The sequence below is a fragment of the Aplidium turbinatum genome, chromosome 5 (assembly GCF_918807975.1).
Source record: "Aplidium turbinatum chromosome 5, kaAplTurb1.1, whole genome shotgun sequence".
NCBI lineage: Eukaryota > Metazoa > Chordata > Ascidiacea > Aplousobranchia > Polyclinidae > Aplidium > Aplidium turbinatum.
In genome coordinates, this window is record NC_137476.1 from 2,902,957 (window position 1) to 2,920,384 (window position 17,428).

General features: G+C 36.9%; 3 protein-coding genes across 3 annotated transcripts; 2 read left to right on the plus strand and 1 right to left on the minus strand.

Moving 5' to 3' along the window:
- Nucleotides 1–765: 765 nt before the first annotated feature.
- Nucleotides 766–4,103, plus strand: LOC145770228 (adhesion G-protein coupled receptor G5-like). The gene is made up of 5 exons (XM_082581824.1): nt 766–835; nt 1,384–1,559; nt 1,932–2,081; nt 2,768–2,877; nt 4,040–4,103. Exons 1-5 carry the CDS (start codon nt 766–768, stop codon nt 4,101–4,103), a joined length of 570 nt encoding a protein of 189 aa, XP_082437950.1.
- A 2,852-nt stretch (nt 4,104–6,955) lies between these two features.
- On the minus strand, nt 6,956–12,884 carry LOC145770229 (uncharacterized). Its single transcript, XM_082581825.1, has 3 exons — nt 12,602–12,884; nt 12,039–12,269; nt 6,956–7,518 (listed from the first exon to the last, which is right to left on the minus strand). Exons 1-3 carry the CDS (start codon nt 12,882–12,884, stop codon nt 6,956–6,958), a joined length of 1,077 nt encoding a protein of 358 aa, XP_082437951.1.
- Nucleotides 12,885–13,752: 868 nt separating this feature from the next.
- LOC145770065 (uncharacterized) lies at nt 13,753–17,367 on the plus strand. Its single transcript, XM_082581654.1, has 3 exons — nt 13,753–13,873; nt 14,239–14,375; nt 17,111–17,367. Exons 1-3 carry the CDS (start codon nt 13,823–13,825, stop codon nt 17,259–17,261), a joined length of 339 nt encoding a protein of 112 aa, XP_082437780.1. The 5' UTR covers nt 13,753–13,822; the 3' UTR covers nt 17,262–17,367.
- Nucleotides 17,368–17,428: the final 61 nt, after the last annotated feature.

The window sequence follows — 17,428 nt, forward strand, 5'->3', positions numbered from 1 at the left end:
TCTATCATGACATCATAAAGAGTTTCACTTGTTGAAGTAAACATGAGTGGTCAGATTTCCTTTGTTGTTTTTGATTTACCAATGACGTAGTAGGAAATATATATGTCATGTTGAGTTAATTTTTATAACTTGTTCTATTATTTACCAAAAACTGCAAAGTTAATTTTTTTCAAGTTTTGGACCGAGAGGCAAAAATATTTCGAATGGGATGGCATTTAAAACTTAAAAATAAACATCAAAACATCAAACTTTTTTGTTGAAATGTTTGAAGGTGTGAGCAAAATGTGAAGCTTTATGAAAAATGTGATCTGGTACACATTGTTCATAAATTATTAGACCTTTCAAAAACAGCTATTTTGTCCCACTGATCCCTGATCTCCCCTATAAAAATAGAGGCATTACCAAAAGATGGAGCACACACCAGTAGACTACTGCAAACAGTAGTCAATAAAAAACTGATGAAGTACAGTAGACTACCATCAAGTAAACGGCAGTGTAGTCTACTACTTACCACATCGTGATGTCTATTTGCATGAACCTATTATTTTAGTCAAACAAATATAAAGGCAATTCTGTCCACCTCGTCTTCTTCAAGTTCTGATTTCTTGTGATAGGTTTTCTTCAGTTATTAGAAGGTACAGCTTACATACAGCTGTTGTTTTTAATGTTACAGATATACAGCAACCGGGAATTGGCTACGTATTCAATGCTCTGCCAATACCAAGTTACTTTGGCTTTCGAGAAGATCAACTAACTATTTTTGAAATGAAGCCCTCAAAACGAAACTTTACATCGTCTGTATATGTACCAGATGAGGCTATCAACAAAAGTCCAGGTATTGAGCCTACCTCAACAAAACATAACCCTGAGCACTAACTTTCTTTACTACTACGGTAGTTACTGCAATATAGGCTAGTTCCCTCTTAGACTTTTGCAAGTTGTAGTCTTTATTACCAGCGGACATGTTTTTTTTTATTCTAAATCGCATTAAAATTGTATTTTGTGCTTGCATCTTTTCAATTCAAAATCAATTTAAACCAAAGAAGGAACATTTTATAAAACTTTTCAGTGCTTAGCATTTTGTCGTTTGAAGATGGGATTTAGAACAAAATGGGTTTTCCATTAAGTAAAAGGCTGAGTTAACAAATTAATTTTTGGTAGGAGTTGAGTTATTAAATGTTTGGTTGATTTCGACTTGGTATCGTACAATATATGACGTTTTCAATATAAGTCGCGTGGGGATTATAATTTTTGAATTTTGCAAATAGATAGATTTTCCAATTTAAATTTGAAGTTTAGTTTGACGTTAGCACATTTCAAATAAACTGGAAAGCGAATACTGTAGCAACCATACGTGCTTCTTAACTTTTATGTTGTCAACAGAAAGTCGTGTTAGTTTTTATGCGTTTCTTGATGATTCTCTTTTCAATTCGATCATCCAACAATCGGAAAGTGGAATTGTCAATTCAGAAGTTATTCTGGCAGCTACAATTGTTGGAAATAATGACGTGAAAAATCTTAAAACTCCAATAGAGCTTTATTTCTCCTATATTCGAAAGGTAAATTATGATTTTAACTCATTTCTTGTTATTCGGAGAGTAAAGATAGCAACCCACAAGTAAAATATTATTTTTGTTTTCGTTTTCACAACCTAGAGTGCAATTGCATAAATTCAGTTGATTGCATTTTGAAAGTAAATTTACTCCACTGATAGGCCGATGGTGCATCGAAAAGCTATATAGTGATAGGTTCAAGTGTTTATTATTCAAATCTTTATTTAAATGTTTGTTCAAATGCACAAGACAAAACGCTTAATTTTATTAAAATCTACATAATCCTCTATAATTTTTGACAGCTAATATTATGTAAAACAACCGTTTCACAGATGGATATACAACATTTTTAACTTAAACCCATGTAAATACTTTTAGGATGACACTGAACTAGAAGCTGCCAATACAGAATGCGTATTTTGGGATGAAGCAACTCAGATGTGGACAAACGAAGGAGGAAAAACAAACTCTTCCGATTTAGGAGTGTATTGCATCTTTAACCATCTCACAAACTTTGCAACATTATTTGTAAGTTTAGATTGTGTTTTTAACGTTAGATGTCTTTTGTTTGAGGGGACTCGGGCGTCTTTTTTGTACTGGATCCAATTTTTCTTCCAACGACCCTGGGTACATAACACATGGTCGATGAAAATTAAAAATGTTTGTTGTCATAGTAAGAAAAAGACGCTGGACCGCTTGGATGCATGAAACCTATCAGAACATTATTATTGTTCTACTTCTAACATGTCATCGCATACCATGCACGGCGCACAAAGTTTCCCATGTTTTTACTATTTTCTCATTTTATTTATGTTTGAAACTGAGTGTATATGTATATATGTCATCATTGTTGACAAAAACATGCAATTACATGCATCAGAAGTGGTGACACTTCATTTCTGAATAACTAGCATCTATAGTATTTCTTGAGTAAATTATTCTTCAGTCATACCATCAAATTCAGAGATTGGTGAGCACTACTTTGAAAGTGTTGAATTAGAAGAACAGTCAATCATGGATAGACCTAATTGATTTAAACGATTCGTGCTTATCTTTTTTCCAAAGTTAAAACCATGTCTTTGTAGCCATGTTTTTTTGAAACTTAAATTTTTATAAGTTTGACTTTGTTTATGATCTTTCCATGTTGTTTCAAATAAGTTTAAATAATGTAGGCTAACTTATAAGTTAGTATAAATAACATATTTATTCCTCAGACTCCTTCTGATGATGTTGACAATGCTCCACTGGATTGGATAACTTTGATTGGATCTTCGATATCAAGTGCTTGCTTAGTCTTGACCTTAATCATATTCGCGTTTGTGAGGTAAGAGTTCGTTTGGTAGGCGAACAATTGACTTATCATGGCATTGGTATCTTAACATAAGCTGATTTAACTCGGTTAATGTGCAGTGAGATTTCTTTTTATTGAAAATTTGTTCATGAAAATATTATAGAATATTGTAAAGTATTATTTAAAGTTACAGTAAATATATTTGCATCCCATAATGAAATACAAGAGAGAATCTCTATTAAAGCGCTTACCCTTCCACAGCCTGTTTCACCATCAAGTTGGCTATTATCAAATAGGTCAAAACTGAATATAAATTATAGCATGAGAATCGCCTGGTCATTCTGAAACTAGCTGTAAAAATCTCTTAAACGGTTATTATAGTAATTAATTATTAACAAATCCATCATTAGGCTACACAACCAGCAAAAATGGCCAAACTGAAATTAATCTGTTATATTTTTTTTTTGGTCACAAGGCTCCTACCAAACTTTTTGCTTTTCATGACCTGAAATTTGCATTGTTCTGCTTTGTAAAGTGCTGAGAATCAACGCATACTGTGATTGATACAGCGTTGTATAAAACAAGCATCATTATTATTGTTGGAAAATTATGTCGTTCTCTAATTTGTTTTACTACCCTTTATTTAAGCTTTGCAAATATTTGCGTTTCTATCATTCGGTTTGTTTATTCGTTTTTAATTTACATAATGCATCATCATCATCATCATCATCGGCCATGTCTGAATAAGGCGTCGGCTACCGTGAGCCTCCACAACGATCGATTGTCGATAATTCTAATTAGGTTTACAAAATTTTGGTTTGTCCATGTTGAAAGATTTTGAAGATTACCTAACATGGACGCCGCCGGTACCTCTGACCAGGAAGTCGCCCCATCATTGCCGAGTGTTCAATTACGCGTTTGCGGTAGACATGCCCGATAAATGTCATGTGCCTTTTTTGATAGTTGTGACGAGGACGCCAGGGGCGCACCCAAAGCATCTCCACACTTCTTCCTTAGTGATCTTATCCATCCAGTTAATTCCCATCTTTCTTCGAATCAACCAAATTTCAGCACTGTTGATCTTCTTTTCCATGTGTGGGCTTACAGTCCAGGATTCACAGCCATAAAGCAGAACTGACCAAATTTACACATGTAAAATTCTTATTCTTGTGTTTAAACAGTGGTTCTTAACCAGGGTTCGATCGAACTCCTGGGATTCGACGAAGCTGTTTCAGGAGTTCGGCGTAAGCGTCCTCTGAAACAATAACACACGGCCTACTGAATGGTATATTAGCGACTATTTTTGGAAAATGTTGTCCAGTCGAAACTTGATTGCGGCTTTCGTGATGGTAAATAAACATCTGTGTGTTTGAAGCGTGCTGTAATGATGACATCTGAATGTCACACAGAATGCAAAAAAAATTTTACGTATAGCATTGTAAAAACAATCGGTAAGAAAAACTTCATTTTATCAAAACATGAATTTCCTCACGTTTGGTTTTTGCATGGAACGGCAGAAGCAGGGATCTCACTTTTGAGGAAATTTACTTAGTTTAAGGAAATTTAGTTCTATCTTCAATTTGCTTCAACAACAGCAGATACGACTGGCTATAAACAGTCCATACTTGGATGGTATTATCGAGATTCAAGAAAGCGAGATGCTAATAAGAAACTTCAACACAACAAATTTTCAAACGTTTTGGTGCCAACAAATGGAAAGTCATCTTCTTATTACAAAAGTTACCCTTGAAGTTCTCATGCCATTCGTAACCACTTATGTATGCAAGCATGCGTTTTCTATTCTGGTGGATGTTAAAGCAAAAAACCGAAACCGGCTTGCATGCGAAAATGACATGAGAATTGCTGTTTCCGAGACAAAGCCTCGAATCGCACAATTGGTCACAGAAAACCAACAACTGAAGTCCCATTGATACAATAATCTTTTAATGTTATATCTTTTAATTGTGGTAGATTTTTGTTTTTGTGACTCAGCGAAAATTTGGTGTTCAACGAAAGGTTGCAGATTAGCGTAAGGGTTCGGCAGGTTAGTAAAGGTTAAGAACCACTGGTTTAGGGAGATTAAGTTAGATTTCAGTATTTTGGCCATTTTGATGAAAGCTTGTGTGGATTGTGCAATAGGGTGGCTCGTTTTTGAACTTTTTTTTTAAATTCTCTCAGGGTAGTAGGGAAATGGTGCCAATGAGTGAGAAAACAATCATGACAAACCATAAACAGACATAACTAAGCAACAACACTATATTTAACATTATAAAAACAAAAAACAACAAGCGAACGTTTTCGGCTAGTCATATAGCCCTTTTCAAGCCTATAAGAAAAAATACATTATTGAAAGAAATGCTAAAGAATCATATAGTATCACAGCAAAAATATGGTCAAATCTAAACATTTGAGAAACTGCCTCGCTCACACAAAATGATAACTGAAAATTACACAGCGCAACGGGTCAAGTATTTCAGAGGTAAAATTAATTGATTGTTCAGACAAGGACTCAGGCAGATTACGCAAGAAAGACAGAAGCACAAGAGATAGTGGCACAAAACAAAGTAATGCGAAAAGCACAAGACGTGATAATTTAATCAAAAAACTGTTAAAAGGTAAGAAGCTCCGCAAGCAAATAATTGCCTGTTGAGCCCTGGGTTTAAAGATTTGATGAAGGGCTATATGACTAGCCGAAAACGTTCGCTTGTTGTTTTTTGTTGTTATTATGTTAAATGTAGTGTTGTTGCTTAGTTATGTCTGTTTATGGTTTAAAAGAGTTACCTCTCTACCCAAATTGAATCATGACAAAATTTGAGATTCGTAACAAATTGTCTTCAGCCTCCTCATGGGGCCCAAAAATCGAAAAATGGGGTCAAAAACGCAATTTTTTTCAAAAATATTTTTAGTTTGGGTAGATACAATATTGTTTAGATATATCTAACTAACCTAAAAAAAATTGAAGTCATTTGAACTATTCCTTCAGCTTCCTCACAGCTTCTGAAAATTTTCATTTTGCTGAAAATTTTGCATTTTTGTTTGTGGTTACATAACTACAAACTTCGCCAGTGACGTAAATTCAAATAAAAGACGTCACTTTTCCTACCAAATCAACCCAATTTCATTAAAAAATGGCGCAACAGCTCAGGGAAGGTCTATAAAGAGAAATACAATGACGTTTTATAGCTGGCAAAATGTCTAACGCAATTATGTATCATGTAACCACCCACAAAAATGCGAAATTTTCAGCAAAATGGAAATTTTCAGAAGCTGTGAGGAAGCTGTAGAAATAGTTCAAATGACTCCAATTTTTTTTCTTAGGCTAATTAGATACATCTAAACAATATTGTATCTACCCAAACTAAAAATATTTTTGAAAAAAAATGCGTTTTTGACCCCATTTTTCGATTTTTGGGCCCCATGAGGAGGCTGAAGACAATTTTTTATGAATCTCAAATTTTGTCCTGAGCGTTTTATCACTCATTGGCACCATTTTCCCACTACCCTGAGAGAATTAAAAAAAAAAGTTCAAAAACGAGCCACCCTATTGTGCAATTCTTGATTTTACAACTCTCCAGCATCGACCATTCGACATGACTATAGAACCCAGACAGTTGAAACTATTTACTTGTGAGACTGTTGTATTCTGTATTTTGATTGCGCATACTGGAGTTATTTCCTTTGATGAGATAGTCATGCAGAAGGTTCTCGTTGCATTCAAATTAAATCCAAGGTTCTCACTTTACTTAATGACTATGTCGAATAAGTTTTGTAATCCGGAGTGTGATGTAGCGATTAGTACTGTGTCGTCTGCGTATCTTATGTTGTTGAAGTGTTTTCGCCTACCGAGACGCATTCTTCTTCATCTAGATGTTGCAAGATCATTTCGCCTTGGAGTGAGAAAAGATCAATTGAGACTACGCACCCCTGTCTAACACCTCTCCGAATTTGTGTCCACTTGCTCAACTCGCCATCATCCGGACTGCTGCTGATCCCAGTAGAGATTTCTGAGGAGTCCGAGGTCTTTACCATCTGTGTCTAAACTATCAAGCATCTCCATAAGTGGCTCATGTCTAACACGGTCGAAAGCTTTGCTGTAATCCATAAAGCAGAGTTACAGGTCTTCACTGTGTTCTATCGACATCTCAGCAAATGTTCTGATTAGGAATGTGGCGTTTTTAATTGCTTTGTCTTTCACAAATCCGCATTGCACATCTGAGATTTCGGTATTGATACATTTGCGTAGTCGATGGAGTAAAACGGTCAAAAAAATATTGGTGACATGACACTTTAGACTGATTGTGCGATGTAGTTCGCAATCAATCGCCCCGGGCTTCTTTGGTAATGTGATGACGATCGATTTTATGAGGTCCTCCGGAATTTTTCCACTGTCATAAATCCCAATCGCAATTTCAGTCAACTTTTTTATTCCAAAATCGTTTAAAGCCTTAAGGGTTTCTGTGTGCACAGCGTCAGGTCCTAGAGCTTTTTTCAATTTGGCTTTTGTTATAGCATGACGTATTTCACTTTCTAGAATCGGTTGTCCATCCATCTCTTTCGATATCGCTGGTTTGTTTCCACGAGCATCGTCGAACAAGTCCCTGATATATTCATCCCATCTCTCGAAGATTTCAGCCCATGATATATTCAGCCCATCCGTTCTTGGTTTTGATGCAGCTTGTGCATGAGTGCACAGAGTTCTTTTGCATCTTCTTCACTTGGATGTGAGCAATGGATGGTCTACGCCAGGGCTTCCCAAACTTTTTTGCTCGCGACCCCTTTTAATCTCCAAAAATTTTTCGCAACCCCTTACGATTAAAATGACGAATAGTGCGAAATGTTAATTGAAAGGCTTCCTTAGATCAAACCAAAACCAAAAACAATTTGCCGGCACACAATTCAGTAATTCACTTTGTTTTTATTTATTTCTGACCATCACAACAAAGCCTATGGGTACTGGGTAGCCTACTGGAAACAAAACAAAAAACAAACACATTTATTCAGTGTGATGGGTGTAACTGCCTTCTGGTACAAAGCAAGTCCACTCGTGGCCCAATGTTAGTTAAAGCTGGTCTCAAGAGGGTTTCAATGTTGCTTAGGTTGGAACGGTAGGCGAAGTGAGAACATTTCAGATAGATCTTTTTTAAGTTTTGGTTTCCAGTTGTTCAATTTTTTGCTGCCAGTCGGCTGCATAGCCGAGTGGTGAGAGCACTGGAACGGCAATCGAAAAGGCGCCGGTTTGACACCGCTCATGAGCATGCGGCTGTGTCTTTAACAGGACACTTAACCCTTACGAGGTTGGGCTCCCTGGAGTCTTGCTCAGTTTGGGGGGGGGCTGTCGATTCTTCTTATGCTTTAGGAGTGATATCTCTGTTATTTTTTAAGGTACGGCTTCAAACTTTGGGATTCACTTTGTAAAATTATTCACGCTGAGCATATCCGAAAATTAAACCTATGTGAATTTTAGAACTGCTCATAGACGTTGAAATGTTGAGGTGACTTATGACTTTTGGATTATTTTGCGATTAAAGCAATTGTAGCGTGAGTTTACACATTATTTTTTGGTAGAGTAATGAAGAACATGCATTGCCATGTTGTGATTAAATTTTTTTTACATAATCTCAATTTGAATCTATATTTTTCATGCAAAATAATAACTTTTCCCACGCTCAAAATAAAGCTCGCTTCTTGACTAAAAGAACAATGCTTCATCAATTACATGCAGTAATGAGATTTCTGAACGCGTGTCACACCAATTTGGATTATGATCTTGTGACCTCGGTTCCAAGAACAGCAACTCCTACGCTTTATTAACAAATGTAGACCAGCTGAAGAAGCAGGGTGGCGTTTATCAAATACTATTATGTAATCCACGAAACGAATGGAAGATCATGCAACAAAAAAAGCGGTTTAAATGCAATGTATTGTAGTTGCAACAGCGTCTCTCAATGTAAGTTCAATGTGAACTCGGCTACATACAAGGCTAGTACTAGGAGTAAGATTACCCGATAAAGTCGATGATGCTTTACATAAACAGAAGTCAGAAAGAAATTCAAAATAAAACAGTTACGGTTCATTAATTAACAGAACGTCACAACGCTTTTCATCAAAAGGAAAATCTGTAATGCCTCGGGTCATTTTCTTGTGGATTCAATAAGCTCTCTAAGATTCATATGCCACACACTAAAATCCAAACAATATTTAGATTTATTCAAAGTAGTATTTATTATGCGTCAAATCATTGTGAACCTGGAGAAATACTTTACAAAGAATTAGCTGCCTTTTTTTTTTGCCTAATGGGCGTTTATGCGATAAAAATGTCAGTTTGGCAGCAAAATATTGATAAGTATTTTGATTTGGTTACAGCAATGCCGGACTGCAGCAATTGGCACAAGGCTCTTGCAGCAACGTTTTTCAACTTGATTCAATGGTAAAGCAACCTGTGTTCTGTCAGGTTATGTACACACAAATTCAGAAATATTTAAGAATATGCAATGAGGCACATTGAAATTACAAGTGGCTGCACATTTACAGTTCGATAATACGAGAAATTGAATACAACGCTAATACAATCATTTCGACGTGGATTCAACATTGCAAGACGATGTAAACATGCGCGGGTTTGCAATTAGATTACTTCTCTTCTGTCCTTGTTTGTATAAAAGTCATAAAATCAGTCGTTGTATCCGTGCTAAAATTCAGCTATGCTCAAACCGCATTATATTGATATTTTCTAAATAGAAAATGGATTTATAAAATATGAATACAATACTGTTTCAGCATATAAAAATGCTGAATTTTACATCGAGTATTACGATTAGTTTTATGACCCACTTTTTATACAAAAAAGGATAGATGATTTTGATAAGCAATCTAATTGCAAAACCGCACATGTTTACAAGTATTCAACGTCTTGATATGTTGAATCAACGTAAAAATAGCTATCTGTCTAATAAAAGGAAAAAAAGAAAATCTCTCATTGAGCTCCGCGTTTCATTTAGGCTGTGGTTGAAGCCAAAGTTTATAAAACCGCAATCATTCAAATAGTTTATTCTGCGCAAAAGCAAACTTGACATACTCGTATGGAATGTGCAGGGCATAAAGGCTTTTCACAGCATTGACATTGGCCACGGTTTTTTGGTAGTTTATTTTTTGTGGCTTTGGCACCTTCTCAATAAGCAAACGCAGTAGTTGTCCACCGTGGGGACTTCGCTTTGCACGTGAATGAACCAACCCATCCTTTGGTCGATGATATCGGTGCCACCCTTTGTGAAGTCGTAAAGCTTATACAAGCCTGGCTTCTTTTTGCCGTCATCCTTGGTAATCCCCAATAGAGGTTGCATGGTCGTCAACATCAACACATTCCGCATGCCAGAATTCTTCGTTTTTACTACATTTACGCCTTTTCTGCTTTTGATAGTGTGTCGGACAAAAGGAAAGATTTGAAACCAAAATCATAATATGTTACAGAGCAGCTTCTATAGTAGGCAATAACGTTGTAGCCTATGCTTTGTTTGATTGAAAGGACATAATTGTCTGCGAAAAACTATTCTCGCTCTAGATGCATTGGCACCAAGTCTTATGTTTAATTTTACACAATTTCAACCGCAAGCGACAGTAACTCATCGTATCAAAGTTGAAGCTTTTCTTGTATCGACGTCGCTTATAAGCCGTGGTGAGAACAAAAGGTCCACGCATACTGTCAATTTCCTTCACGCTGTGAAGCAGTTAGGATTAACGAGACATGGGCCAAATTAATTACTTTCATCCAGCTGGTGGGAAAATTTTGAACAATAGAATATGAAATATTTCAGAGGATGTGCTGAAAAATGCCTTATATCTCTCAATTTATAACCTTTATTCGCTCAAAATTTCAGCTCAATAGAGGTGAATGAAAGTTAGGAAAAGTCAAGAAATCTCATAGTCGCAGCCTCAGTGGTTTTAGAGATACAACTGTTGATTCAAAAAAGTTGAATTGACAGCCCCCCCCCAACCTTCAAACAGTTAAAGGCGTGCCTGAAGGTGGACATGAAGATTGGCTTCCTTGCCTTTCCGCTCACTTAATCTAAATCTTCAACCACCAGGTGTAAGCCTAGATACAACAATTTTTTTTTTGCTAAACGCATCAATTTTAAATTTCAATGCAAAATATTGATGTTTTCTCCTAGGAGGGACAAATTAAACTCGTTTAGCTTTTCAAGCAAATCTGACATTTGGCATTATTTCAAAAGCTAATGTTATTGCGAAAATGGTGGACCAAGACTGAATTTTATTTTGTTGGAAAGATCACTATTTCGGTTTTCAACGTTAATTGGCTAGCCATTTTAAAGCTTTGACTTTTGAAGGCCACCTCATTTCACGATGCAGTAAAGTAGTTTTTATAGTATTAAAATGATTCTGCAGACTCTAAACCTCAGTTCTGGCTTCTCGGTGTTTTGAGAATTGCTAATCATGAATAATTGTAGGATCCAATTATAAGGATTCAACCAAACGTATAATAATCAATAAAAAGACAACCAGGTTTGGTAACTACAAAAATTTATTGGTAGAGCTTTCGCCGCCGTAAAGGCGGCTTCAAACAAACAAAGCACAAATAAAAAACATTACAAAATAATTGTAAAAAATTATTAAAATGCAAAGTAACACTTGAAAAAGGCATCGTTTGAACCATTAATAAATTTAAATTTTCATTTATTAATGGTTCAAACGATGCCTTTTTCAAGTGTTACTTTGCATTTTAATAATTTTTTACAATTATTTTTTAATGTTTTTTATTTGTGCTTTTCCAGAGTACTGATGAAGCCGCCTTTATGGCGGCGAAAGCTCTACCAATAAATTTTTTTAGTTACCAAACCTGGATGCCTTTTATTGATTAAGGAGTTTTTAACTCCGATTTAATTTCACCTCATAAATTTTCAAAAATACGGGCAGCCTATTGAGTGCACGACTCTTAACAAAGTTAACCTAACTGTCCCAGCATTTCGCACAGAAGTGTTAATATGCAGTGCCTTGTGCAAATTGGTATACTTTCTGCGACCCCTGAAGTTCGTTACGCGACCCCTTGGGGGGTCGCGACCCCCAATTTGGGAAGCCCTGGTCTACGCTCAATCTCATCACACTGTTGGTTCCGCATAGCTCTTTCAGTTGCTTACACCGAATTTCGATTTCCTTATTTAGTGAGTTGAAATTTTTTAGACCTTTCTTCGATTCTCTTCTCTTATCCATGAGCTTTAGAACTTCGTCGGTCAGCCATACTTGATTGGCAGCTTTTGCTATGTGCGGTATAACTGCTTCGGCCGATTCTGTGATGACAATACGAAGAGCTGTCCACTTTGAAGGCAAGTCGTCTGAGCTTTCTTGATTCATAGTTGAGTCACACAGGACAGCGTACCTGTTCTTGACCTCCACGTTGTAGTCGGATTGTAATTCTGAGTTTGACAATAACTGCTCGTAGTCTAAATTTGGAGAGTTTTGTTGTTTGTTTATTGAGTTCTTACGTAGTTTTACCCGGAGCGTGGCAATCACTGGGTTGTGGTCGCTGTTACAATCTGCGCCCGGATGCGCTCGACAGTTCGAGGGAGTGCTTCTGAAACGTTCGTTTATAGTGATATACGGTAGTCAATTTGGCTTTTGATATTGCCTGCGGGGTTTCGCTATGTCCAAAGTCTTCTCGGGTGATTACGGAGCCATGTGTTCATTACAGTCTGTTCGTACGCATTGCACCAATTTGCTCAGGTTTCGCCAGGTTCATTCATGATACCTAGGCCATATGGCCCGATGACATCTCCATATCGTCCTTCGCCTACTTTTGCACTCATATCGCCCATAGCGATCGTAATTTCAATTTGTTTACATTGTTGTTTGGCGGTGTCTAGCTGACGATAAAATTCTTCAAGAACTTTAGGTTCTTCTGATAATGTTGGTGCATACACCTGTATAATTGACAGATTGAAAGGCTTTGCATTTAATTTAACGAGTAAGACACGATCAGAAAGCGCCCAGTATCCTGCGATGCACTTTGCTATTGCTTGGTCAATGATCATACCAACTCCCTACATGGCCTTGTTACCGCCGAAATCACTGAATGACGATCGGTGACGTCTTGCTCCGCGCACGTCTGTCCCTACCGGCTGAGACACTTCCAGCAGTTGGCGCCTGAAGTGTCTTCACAGCTTTAGTATTCTATCTTTTGTTGTGTATCATCATAGTTTTATTGGAAGAGTAATAAACACGATAGGTTTGGTTTGGTTTGGTTTTTGAATCTTTATCCTCGGACTGACAAAGCCTTGATAGGTTATTCCTGGTACTTGTTCGCATACTTGTAGAGGCTCTTGACGCAGGGCCGGTTACCGAGATTGGCAGAGTAAAGTTTTCCGATTGTTGAAGTGCCGTTGCCGAGAAATTATTCCATCCACTAGGTGCCGCTGAATGGAGAGCAGTCCTGAAATGCGTTGCTCAAGTGCACACCCCGAGAGTCGAACCAGCACCGCGTGATCTTGAGCCCAGCGCGTAACCACTGAGCTAACGGGGCGGACGTTACTTTCCGTCATGAGGGTTGCAACTGGTCGGTTGTTTTAGCGCCTCGAGTCCCGCCCTCAGAGACAAGCTGCTAGCTCTACTCTACTACTCTACTAGATTTTACGCGCACAGAAACAAGGGAGACGTTCCTTGTGACAGCCAGTTTGTAAAAGGTCAAAAAACACTCTTATTATGAATTGGCGTGCGCTACCATTCAACTGTTGCAGTTTTTTTCTGTGTGTTATTTTTAAACGAATCGTGTTAAGAATGCTCCTAATGACGTCATTTTTCAGGTCATCATCTACTGGAACAAAATTCCGATCTTCTTTCTTGCTGGCCAATCTATGCATGGCATTGCTTTGCCTCAACCTTCTTCTCATTTTTAGTCAGCTGGAATTTGTTATCCTCTGAAGAAGGCTGCATTGCAGTCGCTGTGTTTTTCCATTTCTTTTTACTCAGCACAATGGCCTGGATGACAAATGAAGCTTTTATTATTTACATGACAATGGTTCATGTAAGTTCGTTTGTATTTTGAAAAAAATGGATCTATTATAGCAAAAATTAAGGTTTACTTCAGAAATAAATCATTGTAAATAATTAATCATGGCAATTCTTGCCGAATAGTAGTAGGTTGTGTCGGTAACAATATCCAATAAAACGTGTAAATGAAACGCCATGACTTAAGAGAAACTTGGATAATAAAATTATGCCAGTGAAATATAACAACAATTTATCTAATGTTTCAGTTGCCAGCTTCGAGATATTATAATCATAATGTTAGATATCATAACTGTGAACTAAATTTTAGCAAAAGCATGTCTTGGTACTATTTAACATGTCAACTAGACACACATAGCCATTTGTTGACACTATTTCCAGGTGATGTACACCAGAGCTAACGTGACCAATCGGATGATGGTAACCATTTCAAGTCTGTGGGGTTGGTTAATGCCAGTTGTGTTTGTTTTCATAGTGATTGGAATTGACGTTGACAATTACATGAAAGTAAACGACCAGTACGTATCTAATTGTTATATTTAAATTCTAGAATTGGCAATAACAGAATCAGACAAACCAAATGATATATCTCTGAGACATCTAATAAATTTTCTTATGTAAAAAAACAATTCTTAAAAATGTTGCTTTGAGGTTTGACAGGAAGCTAGGACGGTCAGAGAAAGTCCCTCGTCTCCCTGGTAGGTATTTTCCATGTAGGCTAAGTGTATTGTGCCTGCTGAGTGTTTGGGTGTGTGGACGGCTCCCGGAGTGGACGCACTAATGATGAGACCGGGAACAAATCCATTTTATATGTAAAATTGTAAACCTGCAAGATGTAGTGGTATGCATCTTGAACTCTTAGAGTTGCACAAAAAGAAGAAAAGAATAATTTAAAAGTGTTCCTTTGAGGTTTGGCAGGAAGTCCTGCTTGTGAGCGCAATTAAGTGCAGACAACGGGCCATTTACAGTGATTAAGGATTTTTGCTATAAAAACCACTCCATAGTGTAGAGGGACTTGTCTACAATTATGATGATGCAAGCATTGGCCAATTGACGGTGACCTACTGTAATGGTAAGCGATAATGTGAGAAAAGTATGAAATACTGCAGGTTTATAACAATGAACTATAAAGCAGTGCTCTTCAACCTTTTTGTCCGTGGTACACCTTTTTTCAATTTTTAATAACTTCGAATACCTCACAAATAGCAATGTTTAATTGTGCACAGGAAGTAAAAAAACTAATAATTAATTAATTGTTTGTTAAAGTGGTTATAGTAGTCTTCAACTGGGCAAAAGAAACTATGCATGCAAAAGTGCAAAAAACGTCAAAATTGAAGTTGATTTGATGGCTAGCTTGTTGTTGCATTGTTTCGGCAAGTTGGACATAACGTGGTGTTAGCTTTTTTTATTCCTCCCCGCATTAAAGAATCGATGTCAAGTATCGAGTTTCGTTTGTTTGGCTTGATCTCAACAAGACTGGAAAATCCTTCTTCACACAAACAAGTGGTAGGCATCTGCACCAAGACATCAATGGCTTTTTGCGCGAGATTTTGTATTCGGGGAATTCAAGAAGAGAAACCCAACATTGTGTGTAATCCACTTCTGGGAATGAGTATTTTTGATTTAAATCAGCTCGTAGTTTCAGTAATTCCTCATCCTCAGTTGGTTCTTCATTAAATGGTTGGATAACCCACGAGTTTGCTTCCAGTCATTGGTCGTTATCTTCAGGAAAATACGTAGTCAAATTGTCGGCAAGTAATTTCAGGTGACCAGCAATAAGGGCAAACAAGTTATCTTCAGTAGAAACGTCCTCAAACTCCCAGCTAGACTCTTTCATGTATTGACTTAATACAGGAAAGTCATTGAAGTTCCTCGACAAAGCATTCTCTTTCCAGAGTGCAATTTTCATCTTCAGCGCATTGATCTTGCTAGTTGACCGAAATATATCACCCCTCTCACTTGAAGACTGATGTTCACTTGGTTCAAACGATCAAAAATCGACGCCAAGTATGCCAATTTTGCAATCTAGAATATGTCACGAAACTTGGAAGCCCTTAGGTCTCCGGCACACGCATCCAAAATGAGCGAATCTATTTCAAAATCACAAAGCAGGTTGGCGAGTAATAACCGCACACCAGTAGGTCCGGTTAGAAGTTCAAAAATATGCCACTTGCTGTCTCTGCTATGACTTACACTATCACAGATCTAAGCTGTATACCCTTCGTATACCCTTCTACAGCTATATACCCGATACCCTGCTATAAAGTATCGGTGGGAAATATATCAGAAAAGTCAATATAATTTTGCATTTTTTCATACCTGTCAATGTAAAACGAATATAGAAAAACAATTTGACAAGAAATCATATTAACTCTGTTAAACTACAATTGCTATGATTAATAACAATATTATTTAAGGCAAGAAAAACGCTGAATTTAACATAGAATCTTTAAATGCAACATAATATAGTGCAGTATATCGGATGAGCAGAAAACACAACAGCAATTGCACGAAGCAAACTTGGTATCCTGAGATTATTTGATTGAATCTTTATCCTCGGACTGGGAAAGCTTCTTGCAAAGCTTAATCCTGCCAGTTTCGCATACTTGCAGAGGATTTGAATCACTGACGCAGGCTTGTAATCGAGGTTGACAGAGCGAAGTATCCGATTGTTGAAGTGTTGTTGCCGGGAATTATTCCATACATTAGATGCCGCTGAATGGAGAGCAGTCCTGAAATACGGTGCTCAAGCGCACACCCCGAGAGTCGAACCAGCGCCGCTTGATCTTGAAGCTTCTTCGTTTCTGAAGTCACGCGCTAACCAACTGAGCTATCGGGGCGCTTAAGTGAAAAGATTTGAATAAGTGAAGAATTGTTGTTTTACTGTACTTTTTGAAATTTCATAATTAGCAATTTGATTTGACTGAGCTGTACTAGGTGCTTGAATATAATTATTACTTATTACCAAGTTCGAATTTCACGCAAAACAAGCATCAATTTTTTTTATGAATAAACTTACAGCTTACAACCTTACAAAATTTCCAGGTAAGCTAGCTATTAGAAGGAAAACAACGATACTAAAGATTTAAGTACAAACCTCTAACCAACATCAGGAAATATGAAATATTATTTTTGTGCTGAGTTTGTGCTGTTGACAGATCAAAGCGTTCCAGATGCAAAATACCCTATATTTGATTTGTTGAAATATTATAGCTCTCAGGATACTATTGACAATAGAATTATAATTTTTAAGATGTTGGATATCTCTGGATTTGATTGAATACTTAATAATAATACCATGCTCCATCATGTTGGGTTTCAACTTCATTGTCTATGTGGTAACAACATACAAAGTGACTTGTGGTCGAAAAGCTGTCAACGAGGCAAGATTAATCCTTAGATAAGCACCTTTTAAATATTATCTAAAAGCAACAAACAGTATATTTAAAAGTATATATTTAAAATAAAGTATATTATATATTTAAAATACATAGCAAAAGTTTCAATGTTTTTTTTTGCGATTTGCTTACCTTTGCGGTGTAGCTTCCACACTAGCTATTAAAGATTTCCA

Coding starts and splice junctions, on each gene's coding strand:
- LOC145770228 (XM_082581824.1), top strand. CDS start 766: ATGAAGCCCTCAAAACGAAACTTTACATCGTCTGTATATGTACCAGAT. Junction 836..1,383: donor GGCTATCAACAAAAGTCCAG/GTATTGAGCCTA, acceptor TGTTGTCAACAG/AAAGTCGTGTTAGTTTTTAT. Junction 1,560..1,931: donor ATTTCTCCTATATTCGAAAG/GTAAATTATGAT, acceptor AAATACTTTTAG/GATGACACTGAACTAGAAGC.
- LOC145770229 (XM_082581825.1), bottom strand. CDS start 12,884: ATGATCATTGACCAAGCAATAGCAAAGTGCATCGCAGGATACTGGGCG. Junction 12,270..12,601: donor CATCGGGCCATATGGCCTAG/GTATCATGAATG, acceptor TGTCAAACTCAG/AATTACAATCCGACTACAAC. Junction 7,519..12,038: donor GAGAAGAGAATCGAAGAAAG/GTCTAAAAAATT, acceptor CTCATGCACAAG/CTGCATCAAAACCAAGAACG.
- LOC145770065 (XM_082581654.1), top strand. CDS start 13,823: ATGGCCTGGATGACAAATGAAGCTTTTATTATTTACATGACAATGGTT. Junction 13,874..14,238: donor TTTACATGACAATGGTTCAT/GTAAGTTCGTTT, acceptor CACTATTTCCAG/GTGATGTACACCAGAGCTAA. Junction 14,376..17,110: donor TACATGAAAGTAAACGACCA/GTACGTATCTAA, acceptor ATAATTTTTAAG/ATGTTGGATATCTCTGGATT.